This window comes from Eutrigla gurnardus (genome assembly GCF_963514095.1).
Source record: "Eutrigla gurnardus genome assembly, chromosome: 4".
Classification (NCBI taxonomy): Eukaryota; Metazoa; Chordata; class Actinopteri; order Perciformes; family Triglidae; genus Eutrigla; species Eutrigla gurnardus.
The window spans coordinates 19,532,929-19,553,776 of NC_139918.1; the positions used below are offsets into that span (position 1 = coordinate 19,532,929).

A 20,848-nucleotide genomic window follows, 5' to 3' on the forward strand; every position below is an offset into this window, starting at 1 on the left:
CTGCCATTCAGCGCCTACGGCCCCTCCGACCACCACCTCACACACAGCAGTCATACACATTCACACGAGGCAAGCTGGGTGAAGTGTCTTGCCCAAGGACACAACGACCATGACACAGTGACAGGGCGGGGATCGAACCGCCGACCCTCCAAACATTGGCCAACCCGCTCTACCAACTGAGCCACAGTCGCCCCTTGCCAGTTATGTAACTCGCTTATTTCCTGGCAATCACCATAAACCTCCAGGAAGTCAGGAGCCATTTTGACTACAAAAATCTAGTAGGCCAATACATTACAGTCAAATCACAGATGATTGGCAGCACACCCCTACACTAATTACCACATGGTATTTCCCAGAACATTTAAATGGCTGCTCGATACACTGGGGATGTCTTTTAACTTGAACAAAGCACACAACAAGGGTGAGTGACCTGCATGAAAACACACAGTATGTTACCGCACAATCAGATCAGGCAACAATTAAAACTACATTCAGCCAATAAACTTTTTGTTTTATACACATCACATTATGTTGAGGTGAGCAGAGAGACAGCGTAGGAAGCCCTACTTTGAAAACCACACAGATCAGAGTGTAAAAAAATCGGTGGCACAATAACAAGTGGGCTGAAACACTTAACAACATGAGCTACTCGAATACATTTTAGTATGTCTACCAGGCATGCAGTTGATAACTTAACATGCTATGACAGGTAAGCTGTTGCTAAGCTACGGTAAGCTTCTGCAATTAGCTAAGGCGCTTGACATAATACCGCATAGCTTTCTGATTTATCCACATCATAAGAAGTTAAAGACTGTCCGTTCTTGAGCTTAAACTTTGATAAATGCAGTTGGCCTTAAGCTGACATTTTGTACAGAAAATCTTAGGCTTGAATGTCCCAGTTTCCCCATTCTTCTTCTTCTTTGTTTTTTTTGGTTTGGCAGCTTATAAAAAAAAATGTAATTCTGGGTTTTTTACCCTGTTTGTTCATTTTTCCGTCGTTTGCTTGCAGACCGAAGTTAAGGAGGAATCCATACACCATACAAAGAAAATGGAGAGCAATCCATTTGTCCCCCTCCAGTGTGAGCAGGACTTAAATGTGCGCCGTCTCTATACAGTTGTCTGAGATACAATATCCACAAGACACGCATCATAAATACAAATAATAAACATCAACTGTTCAAGTTTGTGCTTTATTTCTTTTGCTGAGAATACCTTCTGAGTGAGTGTGTGTTGCAACCGTCATTAAATGCCTCACGTGTGACTAGAAGATGTTTATCCAAATGTTTACATTATCGTGAGGAAAAGAGGGGGAAACAAAATAATTACAAATGAGGGAATGGAAGGATACACACTTCATTTGAATGTGCTTTTGTGCCCCTTTAGAAATATGATTTCTTATTTTTTTTTGACCAGAGTACTGAGAGATGGTTGGCTTGGTGGATGCTGCTAAAATCTATTTTTTTTTAAAGCACAGATTCCCTTTATATGACAGAAAATTCCAGTATGTGGATCCAAAGGAGTTGCCCATGTGACCCAATAGTCAAATTCAACCACAAGGTGGCTGCATAGGACATATTTTCGTAGCCATTAATACCATGCAGTCACTCCAATAGTCAGAAGCCAGAACATGTTTCTTTTAATTGCTCTTATTGATTATGGTTTGTCTACATAAGTGTTAATTTGCTCCACCATCAGTTCCTAGGCAATGTTAGCACAGAGCAGCTGGTAAGTTCAGCTGTTAGCCTCGTGGACGTGTGCTGCGTTCTGGGAGGGACTCCAGAATGGTTCTGGTAAAACTACATGTAGATAATTGAACAGATGTGTGAAATGTTTGAACAGTGAGATGTTTTTGCACTAATTGTTACTATAAAATAGTATATTGTCCAAACATTTGGACTATTTATTAAACAAAAAACAGAATATATCTGAATAGAGATATAATAGAAAAATATACTGAATAGAGCCACATCAACAGTCAAACATTTAAATGTTCTGTTGTTGACCATTTTAAATGGGACAGGCAAAATGTGCTTTTCTTCATAAATGCAACTTGTTCAATTGACTGTAATGCTACCTCAACAGTACATTTACATACAATCTGTATCCCTGTGTAAAATCTAAGATTGTTGCCAAAATGAACCTGTAGAGGGCAGCAGCATCTAAGTTTGGACTGAGATGCCTGTCCAATAATACTGTATAAGGTTGTAGTGGAAGTAGTACTCCAATCTAAAGATATATTTGATATAAAATGTTAACAAATACAGCTGTATTAACATCTAGTTGGCTAGGCTTGAAGCATAAATATGGAGATACCAAAGTGAACTACAAGTAACTATTTGCATTTCACCTACAACTGTGATGTCATAATGTCTTGTAATAATAATAATAATAATGTATGGTCAGATAGTTCCCAGCCCAGAGCATAAGTGGCTGTTTTTGGGCACCAAAGACCTTCAAAATCCTAAGGATAGTTCTCCTACATGCTTGGCACATGATTGTTTACAGTTGGTTGCCATCTGCAACCTCACCACTAGATCCTGCCAGATCTCACACAATGGAGCTTTTTAAAGGACAATTCCCCCATAGCATCCATTCAAGTTTTTACACATTTCGTTTAGAACTGTGTGTGAAGGAAGGACATACTTGTAGACTCAAAAAAAGTGATTGTGGATTATGGTTGGGATTAAAAAAGGGGGGGGGGGCTGTAGTGTTGAAGTGAAACGGCCGACTCCACAAACCTGCAGGCGTACGCTCTTCGCTGTCTGATAAATCAGTGGCGAAGAATGTGCCAGAGAGAGATTTGTGTGAACAGTTTCTCATTCTGGCCCGACACCGCAGCAGCTGATTTCACCGACGGGGGCAACATCAACCACAGAGGGTGAACTAATTTCACGCTTGCAGACTGCTGGGTTAGACAAACAGGTCTTGTGTCCAGAGCGTCGCCCTCAACCAGCTGGTGAACGGTGGGAGGCACGAAACGTGGCTCTCATCTCTCAAAAGCAGCTGTTGAGGTGTTCTTGGGCAAGGCACAAAAGCCTAATTGCTTCAGTGCTCGGAGGCCATCGGTGGATATCTAACTGAACCATAAAAGCTGCATGCTGCCAGCTTCCGCAGCTGTATGTATGCAGGGAACAGCTGGGGGAACAGTATGCACGCTCAGCAAATGTTCCCTAAAGATGAATTAAATAAGAAATGTGGCCCAGAGTAGAAGTCACACTATTAGCTGAAAGGCGGCCTGCATGTGAGAGGAACTGCTGGTTTCCAGGATTGATGTGACTGTATATGAGGATGGTGGAGGCATCGCTTGTTTCCTTGGGGGGAAATGTGGTTCATCATCTGCACTTGCTGCCGTGACAAATGGAAAGAATCCACTGACAATCTTTGAAGGCCCACATGGATAGATGGACCCACCAAGCAAGGACAAATCTTGAATCTTGAGTTTTAGTACTAATTAGTACTATAAATGCAGGTTGACTCACAGTATTGAGGGTTATCTCAACAATTGGACGCCATGAAAACTGATACATTCATGTTCCCCTTGAGTCCCTTTGACTGTCACCTGAGTGACATCAAGTCAAAAATGTAATTTGTTAAAACATAACATCCTTATGCTTAAAAGCAAATGTTACATGATAAGCTAAGATGAACAACGTGTTTCCTGCTAAGTTGTCACCGCGAGCACGTTAGCATGCACAGAGGCCAGAGCAGGCAAAGCACCACGGCCGATGTCGAGCATGCAAAAATCTGCTCTGAAGTATTTTCTTTAGCATTTGCATATTTCAGTTGATCGATGGTCTCTTTCGCTCCGATACACCCCGCCTCCTGCTTAATCCTCGGTGTGCTAAAAGCATTTTCATGACTCACTCCTCACAGCAAATTGACTGTAAATTCAATTAAGTCCACGTTATCTCTGATGGGTGAAACTCAGATCTGCAACTAAAACCAAAAAAACACCTCTTTTGCTGGATCAATGATCCGTCGCTTTCATTTTTCACTTGAGCAAGGCAGATGGGGTATGATTGATAACACGTACTGTAATTTACAAGCGCTAATTGTGTTTTACAGTGCAAAACCTATATGTGAGCTATTACTTTGAGCAGCTGGGTCTGTGCATGTTCAGTAATGAGCGTTGATGTGTCGCATGATGGGGGATCATCAACCCTATGGAGATAGACATTTCGACTAAAAACTCATTATATTGTGATTTTGTTTGTCTGACAACTTGCAGTACTGAGGGTTTTATCTCAGAGAGATGTGGGGATTTTCAGAATATTAAGCAGCTGTGTGTACGTTGGGATATTTTCCTCTATAGCTTAACACCCCGGTCACAGCTCAGAATCAGACACGTTGGCTTATATTTCTAACACACTGATTTTCAGACAATAATTCCTGATTTGAACACCTGTTCGACATCCACTGTTTTCTTTTTTTTCATTCACTCTGCACCTTCTGCCTCGTTCTTGCTGGATGGTTGCAACCATGACAACAGGCCCCCAACTATCTATTCTCCTCTCAGTGACATGACGTTGGCAGTGAATAGGATACAATGTGCAAATATGTGCACACGTGTGTCTGCTTGTCTATTTACTATATGTCGGGGTTAGGAGGAGGATTATGTCATCCTTCAGTTTATCTCCATTAAAATGACTGATTTTGCCGTCAGCAATGGTCGTGGCCTAGATTTGAAAGACAGCCTCGTTTGCTCTGGCTGAGAGCCAGTGGACCTTGTAAATACTACTGATGCACTTTTATCTGCAGACGAGTATTACCTCATTGTGTTTAGTAAGAGCAATACCGCTGCAGTTTGGTTCAACAGTTCCAGGGGGCCTTTTTCCTGTTGCTGCTGCAACTGAGAAACCGTGTAGCCTGCGGTTCACCTTTGTATAATTTGCATATAGATGAGAATCGCGTGGCATTATTGCAGTTGGGGTACATTAATAACGTGGTTGTTGAACAGGATATGGTACTGTACAAGAGACTTGCATGCTGGACTGGATGCTGAAACAGGTGGAGCCCAGAGCGCCGGTTTCTGCTTCACTGAAGCCATATTGTTCTGTGGATTTCACCCTCTGCTCTCCATCAGCCATACATTCTTTTTTTATCCCTGTTTACATTCATGAAGGCGTAAAGAATTGTTTGTCTGTGGATCCACTGCCACATCCCTCAGTGGACTTCTAGCTAGCTCTTCAAAATTGCTCCCAAAGTGAACACAAAAACACCGCAGGGACACCAAATTGGTTGACCTCCCCTGATCCTTCTCTCCTCCTGCGAGTCCCCGCTGTACCACTATTACCTGTCTGCCACGATTCAAAATTGATTTCACCTGCTCAGTGGGTGTGACATGGACGACCCAAAGACCCCACTTTGTCCACAATCACAGACTCGCAGACTTTGATGTGCGTTCCGGTCCCTCAGGGTTTAGGGCTGTCCCACTGTCAAATTGTCAGGTCCATGAGAGCTCGTGGACTTTTTGAGCCCTTTTTAAGACCACTTTCCGTAAGTCGGAATCGATGCAGACTTTGCCAGAGGGAATTACCAGTTCACAGCATTGCCACGTGAAACACGGGGTCACCAGGGGAAGCCCGGAGGAATTGTAAAAAAAGTAAACAAAGAGGACGGCACATGTGTGGAATATTAGATTTACGCAGAAAATTTAAGATTTAGGATTTAAAATGGAACAGAAACACTTTTAAGCTACACACCTGGTTTATACATCAACCATTAATTTAAACCTAGCTTATTGAAGCCGTTTTAAATAAAACAAGTGAATAAATTATTTGACAATTACGTCTCGTCTGGGATGATAAAAGCCTGGAAGAAGTTCAGATCAGGCTGTAAAAAATGTTAAATAAAAACCCACGCTTTTAGATAACATGCTGCTGTCCCGTTTGTATTGTACTCACTCCCATATGAGCCTAGCCTACAGATTCCCACACAGTTGTACTTTATTGATTAGTATTGGTAGCCTAGCACAATGATTGTTTTGGATAACGTCTTACTTATTTCTCTCGACCCAGCTCCCAGCAGTCAATTGCGTTGCCTGTGATTTCTCCTGCTGTTAGCCATGTGTCTCTGTACCGGCGGCTGCACAAGAGAACAGCTAGCACTACTTGTTGTTTCCTTGCTGTTCAAAAGGGACTAAATGCCTGACAATATTACCTTTTGTAGTGGTAAGTTGAGTGTTTGTCAGGTCGTGACCTTTCTTTAGGTCCTGAGTCGAGTAGTGGTGCTCTTTGACTTACTCCGATGTTATGTATTGATAGTCCCTTTCTCCTCTTTTCTGTTTCTGCATGCAGGGAAAGTTCAGCACCTGAACGATAACATAGCATGCACATTCCTAGCCTTGTTGGAGGAATAACACTCTCCTCTCTCGGTAGATGGAGCGGAGCCTTGGGCCCCATACATCTCCATGGCTACTGACTTGCTGATTGACTGTTCGGCCTGTGACCTGGATTATTATGTGCAACGTGACCGCTGATTGGCTATGCCCATGTATGCAGTTAGCAGATATCATATCTGTACATTCAGCAACTATACTCCTCGAAAAGCTGCTACTCCAGAACTGATTACTGTGTAATCACTTGTTATTGCTGCTACTCGGTTCTCCTTGAATTCAAGGTTTACCTTCAACCTTTGGTTCTTCAGTCTCTGGTTGATCTACTCACTATTGTTATATCCATACCTGTGGTCAAGGAAAACCTGCCTGTGTGGCTTGGATAGGGATAGGAGGATGGCTAGCTTAATAATGAATGTTTTCATCATCTGAGTGTTATTAATAACAGCTGATTCAGGTCTGAAAGGCACTCTTTGGTGGGTGCACGACAATGATCTATAGGCTACATAATCCTTGGTTTCTCTTTGATGGTATTTTGTATGCTGCTTCACTGTCACAGAGCTGAGCCATTGTCAATGTCATTAGAAACACCTGTGATAATGACATCGGAATATTGCCCACCTCTCTCGGCTACATTCCCCCCCCTATGGCCCTAATACGCCGTTTTATACTTGTATATTGTATATACTTATACATATACTTTAACTTCATGTGTGAGTCCCATTCCCAGTATTTCATATGCAATGTGTTAATTGTAGTTTGCATAATTTAATTTCTTTGTTTGTTTTGTTGTCTTCTTATTTGGAGCTTGAAATCAACAGAAAAAATAGCTGTTGTCGTAGCACTGTGAAAAACTTCAGACCACCTCAAAAACACTGTAAATATGAATACTACGACTAATACTATTCTATGCTCTCCTCCTGTCCGCCCCGCCCCACGCGCTGTCGTCACGCTCCGGGCAGCCAATGAGGCGGAGGGACGGAGGGAGGCGGAGGGGAAGGGGTTGGGGGAGCGTCTCACGGCGGAGAGAGAGGCAGGCGGTAGCGACGCAGCGTTACAACAAGAGCGGCTCTCGGGCTTTGTTTTGTGGATGTGAATGAGCTCCGTCACCTCCTTCAGAAATGTGGACGGATATAAGGACGTTGGTGCTTTTTCATTCGTTAGTCCTGGGGCTTAATTTCTCAGAAGGTCAGTGTTTCCCCCCCGTGTTATTGTCACATATAAACCGTGGTGTGTGTGTGTGAGTGATGGGGATGGAGGTGAGGGATGAGAAGCGCTGCCGGTACGTCTGCGTTTAATACGAGCTGGAAAACACACACAAAAAAACCTCCGCAAATCATTGTTGTTTTTTTCTTTTGTTTAATGAAAGCATGAAAACCCTTTGATGTGAATGTGTGAGAGCTCGAGCGCTGAATGGGTCGCCGCGTGCATGTGTCCCCCGTCTGCGAGCGTCCATACTGCATCAGAGGTAGTATCTAGTTGGAGTAGCCCACACTGAATCTTTGTCTTTACGTTGTGGGGAATGACGTCCGGCTGCAGACACGGGGGGGGGGGGGCTCTTCCCCCCCTCCTCTTCTGCTGTTACCGTCTTTCCCCCCAAAACAGCCTTTAATTATCTCGCTAAAGTAGACCAATAACTGAAAGAACAAGACGCTCCCAGCGCCTCGTTGACCCGAATGAATGCTGAATATTAATTAGGCATTCATTCGCGATTGACAGTTGAACTACACACACAAGCGGTTTACTACTCGCTCTTATATCTCCCCCCTTGTTTTGTTTTCCTCCTTTCCAGCGACGGACGAGTGTGAGGACGGACAGTTTCAGTGCCACAACAAAAGGTGTATCCCGACCATTTGGAGGTGCGACGACGATGACGACTGCTCAGACAACAGTGACGAAGAAAACTGTCGTAAGTGTTCAAATCCGTTGACCCAGACTTGTGTTGATCGGGGCTAAACGCCTCTTACAATAATATAAAAATAGAACCAGAATAATTAAAAACAAAATGCAACTCCTCTCTTCCCAACGCCACCCACCCAGAACATTTAACTGTGTGGAAATATCCAGTAAAACATCCTTTTCTATTCTTATGGTCTTATAGTCTGTTGAATATATGTTTTTTCCCCCTCCTCCATGAAAATGTTCTAATAAAACTTATTTGATTAATATCATTAATCTCATTAAGAGACAATTCCTGGAACTGCTCCCATCGGCTATCCATTAGAGCTCGCCTTAATGGTCTCTTCATGACTGGAATGTGTATCGAAGCTGAAGCTCATAATGTTAACCGCCATGAACCAGAAAATGCACACACATCTCCCCTGGGTCTCTGCCCTCTCATAATTTTGTATTATTTTTATGGTAGATTTGCTATCCTATTAGCTTTTTACGATCGTCATTGTGCTGGACTGTGTCTTATTTGTGGAGAGATGTGAAAGATTTCCGAGTTACCAAACGGGCACGTTTGTGTGTGTGTGTGTGTGTGTGTGTGTGTGTGCCTCAGGCCCAGAGTATGTACAGGTGATTTCATCCTTGCTGCTGCTATATATAGAAACCACTACAACAAGCATGTTTTTTTTTTAATGAGGGTTGATTTGGTGAAAAAAAAAAAAAAATTCCAATTATCTTCAAATAGGAAGCTGTCCATCTGAGAGACAGCTTGCGTGGTGCGTCGGTCTGCACGGCACAAATGCTCCGACGGGTATCTTGGATGTGTTGTTCTGTGCGGAAATAATAGAATTCCAGTTTCCTTTTCTCCTTGCGAGCCAGTGGCCTATATTTCCGGAGGAACGCTTGGGCTGAAACCAGTGAAGTTGTGCCAAAGCTGAATCCAAGCCCCGCAATGTTTCGCCATGAAACAATGTTCGGTTGCGTCGAGGTTAATTGTGGCTCAGGAGGAATTCCTGCACCTCCCTTCAACACGATGCATACATGCCCTGTATTTCAGCCCATAGCCCTCTCTCTCTGTCTTCTGTCTCTTTCTCCCACATACTCCCCCACACACAGACCTGTTGTATACAGGCACCTCGTGTTCCTCTGCACGTCAGTCTGGAGGTGTTGCCATTGTTACCGTCTCTGAGGCCAGCAGGACGAGTCCTCGGGCATGCCAAAGAAAGCTTCTCAAACATTCATGGGTTACTGCCTCACACACACACACTGATGTTTGGAGGAAAACAGCTTTACTGTATTTCCTTTATGAATAGGAAATTATCAGCGGTTTCATTACCCCCTGTGTGTTTTCCCATCAGAGACACTTCTGTCACATTTATGGTCTGAGTGAAATCACTTCTCCTGAAAGGCTTTTAAGCTTTTATCAACCCAACATTTGCTTATAATGACAGTCAGGCGTTACTTGCCATTATGTTGTAGAGTGGCCTTCACTCCTTCCTCCCTTCCTTGTGTGATGTGCTGTGTCGGCGCAGCCTCATCGGCCTGTCCACTCAGAGTCAGATTTGTCTCTGCACTGGGTTCCTTTTGTAACGTCCGACCTGATTGGCTAAGCTTAGTAGTTGTGTGACTTTTACGGTGTTTGATTTGGAGAAGCGGTTCTCCGGCACATTGTGCAGCTCTGGCAATATTGAATGTAATACTATTGAAGACACTCTCAGGGGTTCCTTCGTTTTCTAATTCCACATCTGAGGTGGCTAAAAGACGGGGACAGTCAACATATGCTGCACAGGGGGAGAGCGTGGTAAGGATTTAGGGTAAGGATTTAGCTGGGAAGCAAATCCTGTGCAGGAATAATAGTTCCTTGTTGATGATGACGTTTAATGTAATTATTGAAAAAATATTAAGTTTCTAAATGGTTGAATGGATGTTCTCACTTTTTATTCCACTTGCATTCACAATATGTCATTTCATTTGACAACACAACGCCGAGCCCAGGAATCTCAGTGACTGAATGTGCGCAACAGACCGTGGTTATGAAATATGCAGGAAGAAACCTTTGCCGCAGCTCCTTATTTGTCATGCCGGTGTCACATCATTTCCAACCTAACTGGTGCTTGTAGTTGAACCTTGCAGAACAGGTGTACTATCTTAAAACGCTGTTACCGCCTGTACCCTTTTATGCATCACGATCCTCCTCCACCCTGTTCCTGTTAACCCCATCCCCCACCAGTCCCCACCAGTCCCATACTGCAACCCATCACCATCCCCCACCATCCAAACTCTATTCCCCACTGACCAAGTCACCCGCTGCGTGCACCCATACATTCATACATGCATAATTGCACTCATTAGTATATGCATGTGTAAAAGTATGGATCACACATGAGTGTTGATGCCTACATAAACACAAATGAATACATACCAATGCACCTTTTCTGACAAAGAATTGAAAAGTTCAATATACACAAGCCGCAGTAGAAACTGTATGTTTTGTTTACTGGTTGCATAACATTTCTGAGGAGGATGAGATGCGAAGCCACCCTGCGTCTCGCCTCGTCTGGAGTCGACAACGGTGGCTGCAAAAAAAAAGAAAAAGAATTGTGCCTTGAATTCTCCAAGTCAGATTTGTGCCAACTCTGACACGGAGCCGCCGTCTAATCCTCGCCCTGATTATAGCAGCATATCAGCTGGTTTCCATCTTTCTCTGTTGCCTTCAAAGTCCAGCGCATCCGCTTGACTTTCTTCTTATCCTTGAATGTGATAACGATCCATTTCATCCGTGTTCATGAATTTAACATCGATACCTGCAGGGAGGCATTTTCTCATCGCCACGGAGAGCTCAAAGTATTCTTTTATTTTCCTCCGAGATGCAGAGTCAGCAACAAACCGCGTGCCCCCCCCACCCCCACCTTTTGTGTTCTTTTTCCTAATAAATCCACACAACTCCTTCAGAGGGAACAATTCATTTTTGAAACTGCTGGTGCTCCTCCACACCTCCTGTAAGCATTGTTAATGTCTTTATTCCAAAGCCTTTCAATGGATGCATCCGCCAACACTCCCAAGTTAAGTTTTAGCAATGCAAAAAGTGTCCCTGCAGCCTTGCTTAATGCTTTATTCAACACTGTTTAACTCTCAGCTGCGTTCTGCTCAGCTTACGTCCGACACCAGTTGAGGACAAATTAAAACCATGAGTATGAATCTGGTGTGCAGGTATCTTTTATTTATATAGTCTTAAGAACATGGTCTGTTATTCAGATGTCTCTCTACTATGTCTGTAAATATATCCTATTATCTAAAATGGGTTTTGGATTCCAGCCATCTGGATGGAGCTCATGTCAGGCCCACTGAAAGGCACCACAGCTCTTTTGCGTGCTTTTCCCATCTCTTTACAAGAGTCACAATTGCTCAGTGGCTTTAACTTTTGAAATCCAAGCGTTTTCTTTAAAAAGGTTCAGGTATTGCTTTGGATACAATGGCGGATCACTGAGAAACTAGTTATTCAACAGTGACTGAAAGCAAGTGTGCCGCACATTATGGGATTTGCTTTTGTGTAGCTTATCCTCTGCGTTTGATTTTTTTTTTCCCATCTCCTTTTTCAAAAAGAAAAAAGGGCTTGCTCGTCTTGTAATATCTTCATTTCTGTTTAAAATATTTGGAAGCAATTTGGCCCCATTACCATCTAATATAACAACCAGCTCTCTATCCGACCTCCCCTGCAACTGCAGTAGAATCCAACAGAAATCAGAGTGAAATATGCTGCATTCAACACCCACCAGCTCTACTTTTTACATCCTGGCTCTGTTTCTCCTTGCTGTTTATTGGATGCTTCCCAGCCAGGCTAGTTGACCACAATATTTTATAAAATGTGATTTGGCCAACTTCTGAGATCTACTTGTCAATGCAGAATAATAATACAGTAACCCGGGAGGTGTTGTGTTCTTGACTTATCAGTGTTGAAAACATGTCTTGGTTAGGGCGCACGTGTCTCCCCCCCCTACAGCCGTTGCCTCTGCTTGTCTGTGTTTGACAGCGTAGAAGTGAGGCGTTGTTGACGATCTGGAAAAACAAAGACAGTGGGATAAAAACAAGTGAAGTTGCAGTGATGGAAAGTGGGCAAAGAAATCATTCTGCCCTGCAGGGCGAGTCGGAGAGGTTGTTTGTGTTCCTATCAGATTCTCTCTATAATCTCCACAGCTGTTGACAGCCGTACACAGCGTGGAAAGGATTATGCCTTTATCTCTCTATGCAGCGAGGCAGGTTTTCTATTTGGTCTATGGTCAATTTATGCTCCGTAAACTCCCTAGCAGTTAACAGAAACGTGATGGAGTAATTAGTGTGACACATTTGAATACTCTGGATAAAGCAAAAATAGTTTAAATTACCAAATGGGTGAGTAATTCACCTTTAACCTATTATCTGTTGTTTTAAAAATGTTTTCATTCAAGCAAGAAACTCAGAAAGTCTCTTCATGGATATCAAAGAGTCATTAAATATAAACTACAGGGGTGAGAGGAATCCCGAATACTGCAAACATTGCTTCAGACGAGATTTAAAAACATTGCAGTATATATTTTGTATTGCGATATAACGTAAAAATATTGCAGAACATTGCCTGCTGTCAACTTTTAAGATGCTACTGACTGGAACACATCGTTCCCCCTTTTTTAACAAGTCTGTATGGTTCTAAGAAATTTAAGACATCTGTCTAAACTGACTAAACAAGCCAAAATTCACATCCACTAGGAAATCCATTCAGGGTGTGCTATCACTTAAAAAACATACTGTATATGCCCAGATACCCCCTCCCAATTAAGCAGTAGATGCTTGTCCAATAGTTTTAAATCAGCTCCCATTCTCATTGCCAGACGGTGACAACATGATCTCCTTGGAGGTGCTGAGTGCATTTGTTGGCATCAGGTGTCTTAAGACTCTTTGGGCTCTGCTCTGATACGGCCCACGTCTTGTCCCATTCCACATGTAACTGTAATGTGTGTTTGTTTGCTTGGTCGCCCTACTGGCCCACTGCCCCGTGCATGTGTCTCTCAAAGCCAGCTTGCCCAAAGTGATCATTAAGAAGTCTGCAATTGAGCTATTATCTCAGATTAGAGCAAAGATGCTGAGAGCGAGAGGATGAGCCAGAGAGAGGGAGAGAGGCTGGGAGGGGGAGGGTGGATTAATGTGGGGATATAAAACATCACTCAGCCTCAACCTCTTGCCCTTACTCACCATGTATTTATCCCCCATTCCATTTGGTTTTTAGTGCTCAACACCTAAAATAAAGTTTTATTTGCATCGTTTTTAAAAATGCAGATTTTTCTCTTGGGACAGTCTTTGCAATGTGAGTTGCTCCTTGAAAAATGCTGTTTCAGCTCAGCTGATTCATTGAAATATTGCCATATTAAAACATCAGCATAAACTGTAAATCTGTGCAACACTAGTTTTTAAACGGAATAATCTTGCATGCGGATCCTGGTCTTAAAATCTTATTTTATTATTATTTTTTTTCCTCGACTGACCGTTGTGCTTGTTTTATTTGAATCATATTGTTTAATAGCTACCGTGAACCCAAGAGGTTTCAAAGGAAGATTTTGTGTCACATGAATGGATCACTTGTATTTCCTGTTTATGTTCTTTCCTTGCATATTTATTTTCTGTCAATTAACGCTGCAAAATGTGTCCACTCAAGAAAAACAACGGTGCTTAAAACACTTGAAAATGTCAAGTAAAAAAATACAATGTGGACGGCAGGCAGATAATTCATTCAGATATTCACAGCACCTGGCAGTTGTTGTAAATTGTCCAAGCACCTGGTAAAATGTGCTTTTTAATGGGTCGAGGATTTGAAAAACTGCCAATTAATTTGCATGAAAATGTCTCAGATGAAGTGATGCTGTGGCACATGGCTGTAGTTTTTTTTTATTATAACGGTTACTCCGAGTGGCAGCGAGACGAACCCAGGTGAGCTTGAAAATCGATAACACACATGCTGGATGTTTGAGGGAAGCTGCCTGCTCTGTGAACCCAGGCCTTGGGGCCACAGGCACACACACCTTTCATCCAGAATCACTGTCAGAATAAAAAAAAAATAGACCCTCAAGGAAGGATGCTGGCACGCATTGCAGGAACTGTGGCCCTTTTGCAACGTGTGATTCATTTTTGTGAAAAATGTCACGTGACTCAGCAGGCATGCTTGTGAATCTTCTCTGATGCCTCTGGGGAGCGTTGGAGTTGGCTGTGTGTGGCTGTGGGTCTCAGTTTATTTAGATTTATCTGTTTATGGATGAGTACACACACTCATCACAGACCTACAGAGGACATTATGCCACTCTGAAGTCAAGCCAGAGTAACGGTAGTGGATTGGAATGATGAGCAAATGGCTGTGACACAGCAACCGAAGCCCTCGCTCTCTCTCTTTATTGATGATTCAGTGTAGCTGGATGAGTTATGACCGTCACTTCCACTCGTAGAAGTAGCAACGATCGCCTCCTCACACTCACCCCATTACATCAGCACCATCGCAATGTTTAAGCTCTGCACGCAGGCTGTCACTGCCTTGAATTCATTCCACCTGTCTGCATGTCTCCGCCATCATTGCAGCCCCTCGGACTAATTGTGAGTGGCAGGAAATTCACTTGCATTCCGGTGCCAGACGGGAATAAATTACTACTAAACTACTGATGCAGTTGCAGCAAAATAATAGATAATGAAATTATTTTAATTACACAAAGGAGTAAATGCTAGAATGATTGCTTATTTTAGTCAGTATAATGTCCAGAAATTGTAAGAAAAATAAATAATCATCCAAATGTTACAAGTTCTGCTCACATGTGTAATTATTGTGGTTTACAGTTCTTAAAGTGAAAATATGTTGAATACCAAAACCTGTCATGGTGTGAAAATACTGAAAAACAAAGTAAATATCTTGCTGTACCAGAGATAATAGTGTGATAATCATGGCAGTATTCATTTTCACCATGTGACCAAGCCCTAGTTATGGTCTATTTAAGTCGGGTCAGAATAGCTCCCCGTTAGACATGACCTCTGCGTCATTTCATTGTAACCCCAATTAAATCTAATATCCTTGCAATGTGTCATAACCGGAGTGATGACCGTGGCTTTCCCTGATGCGGCCCATTGCTGCGTGACGGGACATGAAGTTAATAGGGATTTAATTTGGTCAAACATTATCTGAACAATGATAACAAATAGGAATCAGTCATTTACTCAGAGGTAGATTTTCAAGTATGAGAAGCCTTGAAGCCTATCTCTACAAAACGAGTCACCCAATTAGTGGAAGAGATTTTTTTCAATGGATGATCAAACATGTCGTTGTGTATATACTAAAGGGAGTGATTTATATCGGTCTTTGTGTGTGCAAAAACCTGAACTGCCAAAATCTCCCTGAATCCCGTCTCCAGGACTTAAAAATTATGTGAAAAGTCATTTCACATTTAAACTTTATTCACACTATAACATGGAACTTTTAATAGACTTCCGCTGTACCTTCAAGAAAAAAGCAGATGTCATGTCAGCTGTGCCTGTTTTTTTAATTTAGAAAGCTTATATTTAAATCAAAGATTATATAAGAGTTTAATGCTTTTAAGATTCAGTCCGACTGTGTGTACGTCAAGGTTGCAGCTCAGTTATTGGGCAGAAGTTTGTTTGAAAGTGGTAGGAAATACAATGCTGATAGAAAGGCAGAGTGAAATGTTGGCAGATGGTTTCTCTGGGTCGTCCCTGACCTCGTGTGCTGTGGGAAGGCATATTGTGATCAAAGCTCAGCGGCTAAGCTCTGCCTGGAGATAGATATGCTTTAAATGCATAGCCATCGGCCACTCGCATGCACACGCACAAATATGTATGCACACAGTCACTCACACACACACACACACACACACACACACACACACACACACACACACACACACAGGGTCCACACTGAAACACACTCATGGGATAGCTTGATGTAGACACACACACAACAGAGTGTTATTGGTTTGTGTGCACCTATGAAAGTGAAAGTGATCTAATCTTTCGTGACAAGGATCACCAGACAAAGAAGAATAAGAGCGATGAAGGGTGGAGAAAAACAAATATGGAGGAAGAGGAGGCGTTGTAAAGGCGAGAAGGTGGTGTTGTGAGGGGGGCAGGGATGAAGAGTGCTGCAGTGTCATTGATTTTTGAGTTGGTTGTTGTGATGCAGATCAGATGGAAGGCTAGTAAATAAGAAGTTGAGGATGTGTTTTCCATCTTATGCCGCATCCAGATGCTATCACGTACTGGGGGAGGGTTTCATTTGTCTACAGCAAGACAAATGAAACTCTTACTCCAGAGGACAGAAGTGAAATCAATGTCTTTGAATGAAGACGGAGACAGCATCTTCATGGGAGGCACCAAGTCGCTGCAGAACATCTGCTCGTCCAATCAGACGTCTGCTGGGAACACCTGGAATACGTGCAGCGCTCCTGCTGTACTTACAATGCTGTTTAACTATCAATTAAAAAGGTAGCAACCAGGCTGTCCTTTAATACGCTGTATACGCTATGTTCTACCTCCCCCAATATTAAGACTCCCGAACCTGCTCTAAAATCGAATGGGTTTTTCTCTCCTATTGACCTTCCATGATCTATTACTTCTATTTCTACTCCTGCATACAGAAACGTACCGCGGCCTACTTTGGATCACGACACCACATGTATTATTACACGGTAGAAATGGCAGCGAAATTGCCCCAGAAAAAGCTTAATTAAATGTAGCAGGAAGCTGATATTGCAACCGAAAGCTGCAACAAATTTCACACTGCATTTTGTAAAAAAAAAGAGAAAGCCATGATCTGGACATTAATGTGCAAGTTTGCATTCGTTTTATTCCAAGGGCTTGTAAAATTGGCTTTGTCAACAAATTCCAGTGGTTTATCTGAAATCTTTATCCTCTGGTAATGTTATTCTGCCTAATCTCACTTTCCTCTAACTTTTAAAGTCAAGGATTGCTTTGCCAGTCTAACCAGTACGGTGTTAAATCTGATTTGTGCTATTTTGGACTTCAGGAATGTAGATAAATGCTGCTGTTATATCCATCATCCTATTAAGGTTCAAGTAAGATTTTATGAAACAGTCGATGGATCGCTTCACTTTCACCTAATTTGTTCAAGTGAGGCCAACTGAAATGCTGCATCTCCAATGTGTAACGAATGGACCGTGCTTTTAACGGGGCCATCCGAGCTGTACATGCATGAGAGAAACCCAGTAAAGAGTGCAGTCGGTGTCACAAAGAGTGCATTTGTTCACACTGATGTATGCAGCACAAATGTACAGATCTGTGTGTTTTGACATTAATGTGTGGTGGTTGGATTTCCCTCATGGAGTATTTACAACTGACCTCACACACCCGTCTGACCCTCGGGGCTACAAGGTGCATCCACAGTCCACTGATGAAGTATTCATCTAAGGCATTACTAGCAGCAGCTTTTGGGATGTACCCGCCCTGTGAAGTAGCTCCGCTTTGTGCTACTTTGCTAACATTCAGCAGCTCTGGCGGTAAGAAGGAAGCCTTTAGTCACGGTCTGAGTAATCTGTTTCTGTCGTGGGTGGCCGCCAGACTCTTTCATTGGACAGCGGGCCCACACTCGAGGATTTCAGCCCTCACAGAGTCCATCAATAGTTGTCTGTGACTATTGTGGGAGAGAAGAAGAAAAAAACATATAACAGAGAAACAGAAGGTCTGCTCGCACATGTGCAGAAGTGCGTGAACGTGAGTGTGATGTGTTTGCATGTAACTCGGTTCTGTTTTTAAAAGGCAGGCAGCAGTTGGGACTCAAATCTGTCTTAATTACGCTGCCGCCTCGCTATAGGGGCAGATTTTCTCAAACAAGAAATTTGACCTCAGGCAGTATTACAGTTATGATAATTTCCGTCTGCAGTGGGAAATGTAAAATCCAGCTCTTGAGTGCCTCCTTGCAGTAATTTGAATGCTGTAGTCTTGAGGCCAGTTTGCGTCTTTCTGAAGAGTCAGTCTGCAGCTGAGGCGTTGTGTTCCATGTTCTTGGAGTCAAGTCTTTGCTACTCAAAGACGGAGAGGGAACACAGGAGAGAAGCAAGGGATGTGGCTCATTATTGCAGGGTAAAAGGCTAATCTCCCATTTCCCATTACAGTCCCACAGTTAGTAGACGGACACTATTATCCAGTGTGGCACATAGACAGGAGTGACTGTGCTGGAGGCTCTCCTAAATGCATTCGAATGCCTGTGACTTAGAGTGGCAAGGGATCTTTAAGCATTTGCTCTCAATTCCAGACCTATTGTAAACTCCAGATGGGTAATGGAAGAGTGCTCGAAGGCAATGAGAATACATGTCAATATTTCTGCAGGCTTTTAAAAAGTATTCTGTTTTCCTGGTTGTGCTCCCGCTTTTTCAATGATGCATCGATTTCCACAGATCCATTACTGGCCCAGTAACACTTGGGAGATATAGGATTATATATGTGTTGAACATCTGGCTAGAATGTGTCTCATTTTCACCTTCACTTTTTTTTTTAGCCATGCTAGAGGTGTGGCTCGAGGGATTACAACCACTGGAATGTGATTAAGTAATTAGCAAATGATGGCTTGCTCACCCAAGATGGTGATCATTATGGCTGTGCGATCATTAGCATGTAAGCAGGGTCATTGTGAGCATGTTGGCATGCTGATGAGTGTATTCAGCACAAAGCAACACTCAATTCTCCACAATAAAAGGCTCTGCCCAGACCGGAGATCGGGAACAGCACCTTTCTCGCTGCGCTTTGAACAAAATGATTTGTAATGGGTAACATTTTCGCTATATCATCTTAAAATAACAGACCCACCGGCTCGTTCATTGTTGCAGGCTTTATGGATTGTGTCAGTCAGGTCTGATAATGTGTGATGACATTTGGTCCCGCAGTCGTAATTACTTTTGACCGATGGATAATAAGAGTGCCTCCTGTGTGCAGCTATATTGAAATTGAGAAGAGGGGGGACGTCACTTTGGGATTCTCCTCATTAACTTCCATTCATCTGATCGCTAAGCGGCGCCGACTCATTTCTGAGTCATACTCATTTTCAAATTGCGGTAAAAGAAGATTAAAGACCTTTTTTTTTTTGCATAGATACACGTCACAATGTATTTTGTTAACCCTAGAAAGGAAGAAGTCAAGATGCTTTATAGTCCATCTTTTATAGTGCCTGTTCATATTGCACTTAATTGATCAGTGAACTTGTGTTGTAATGTTTAAACTCGCATGTCCTCCCTTGAGATTGTCGATGAAGCTTTGAAAGTTCTCTTCTTCTATTCTGTGAACCGTCAGATTTTAGTTTAAAGTTGGATGTTCGTAACTTCAAAACGAATGAAGTGTACAGCCGCCGATAGCCTTCATGTTAAAGATGTGGTTCAGATTGGAGATTTGAGCTTTGGGTGGAAGTCTCTTCCCAAATGTTTTTCTTCCTTCCTCTGAACCTCCAGCTGTGCCAGCGGAGCTGCTTAGCAGCTGACATATAAAAGTATGAAAGTACTTTTGCTGAATTACTGTAGGTTTAAAGTGGTGAGAACAATTTGAACAAAACAAGGCATTGAGGAGCTGTCAAACTTCCCGAATCATTAAAGGTAAAAAAAAAAAACGGGGAGTTTGATCAATGCGTCTCTGGGGAAAAGGACTACCGCTGTGAATGTGATGGTAAAGGCAAGACCACGAGACTCAGAAGGGTGCCACCTCTGCAGAGGGTGAAAGTGACCGTTCCCCAGGACCTCGGTTTGAGCTCTGCAGCGTTGACAGCAGACTGTGGTGTTTCAGGCCAGGCAGAAGGAGCATCTGGCTGCTGTGTGGATTTTGAGTCATTTCCACTGGAGCGTGCAGGAGAGGCTCTGGAGGGAAGAGCAGCAGTGAAAGTGTCAGCTGTTTGGCTGAGAGACCTGTCCTCCGAACTGTGTCTCCTTGTTTTCCACACCACTGTATTAACAAAACTGTGGGGCAGGTGACAGATTGCACCATCTGCTTTTTTTTTCAATTGGGAGGCTAACAATATGGCACTTCATTACATTTATTTGAGAAATCGTCATTATCTAGAAACTTCGATAATGCTTTTCATTCCTTTTCCAATGGCTTTTGTCATAATCGTGCCTTTATCAAAATTAAGCTTTCAACTTTATCTTACCACAAGACGTCCGTCCATCTGTCTGTCTGACATTTCCCATTTTTCTGCTCATTTTCTGATCGAAGTAGTTTTTAGGGTTGCACTTCCTCCAACAGGGAAATAGGGCACATAATCTGACCTCTGCCACTGATTTAGAACAGCAGTAGCGGCTGGTTCCTGCAAACGCCCACTGTTAAATCTGTGCCCGCTTCTGCAACTTCCCGCCATAATTAGATTCCTTTGCCAAAATGTTTTTTTTTCTCAGTGAAATGCTCAGAATTTGCTTGGTTCTTTTGTCATAGCTGCTGTTCCTACAGAACAATTACAGAAACATTGCCTTTGTTTAGGCAGGACATACACGTCACTGGTGCAACATCAGGTGATTCTCGGCTGAAAAACAAATCCCTGTCACCGTGTGAAACAAGGCGGTTGATAGAAGGTGTATCCCTGCGGTTCCTACTTCCTACCTGCTGTTCTCC

At 42.8% G+C, this 20,848-nt stretch overlaps 1 protein-coding gene across 3 annotated transcripts in view; it reads left to right on the forward strand.

Annotated features, from left to right (window-relative positions):
- The first annotated feature begins 7,366 nt into the window (after window positions 1-7,366).
- Window positions 7,367-20,848, forward strand: part of LOC311012046 (low-density lipoprotein receptor-related protein 8-like) — a 63,260-nt gene continuing 49,778 nt past the window's right edge. For all 3 annotated transcript variants that reach the window (XM_084007333.1, XM_084007335.1, XM_084007334.1), the window contains exons 1-2: window positions 7,367-7,522; window positions 8,127-8,243. In XM_084007333.1, coding sequence (XP_083863459.1) covers window positions 7,456-7,522; window positions 8,127-8,243 — 184 coding nt within the window. In that variant the 5' untranslated portion in view covers window positions 7,367-7,455. The remainder of the gene's footprint in view (window positions 7,523-8,126; window positions 8,244-20,848) is intronic.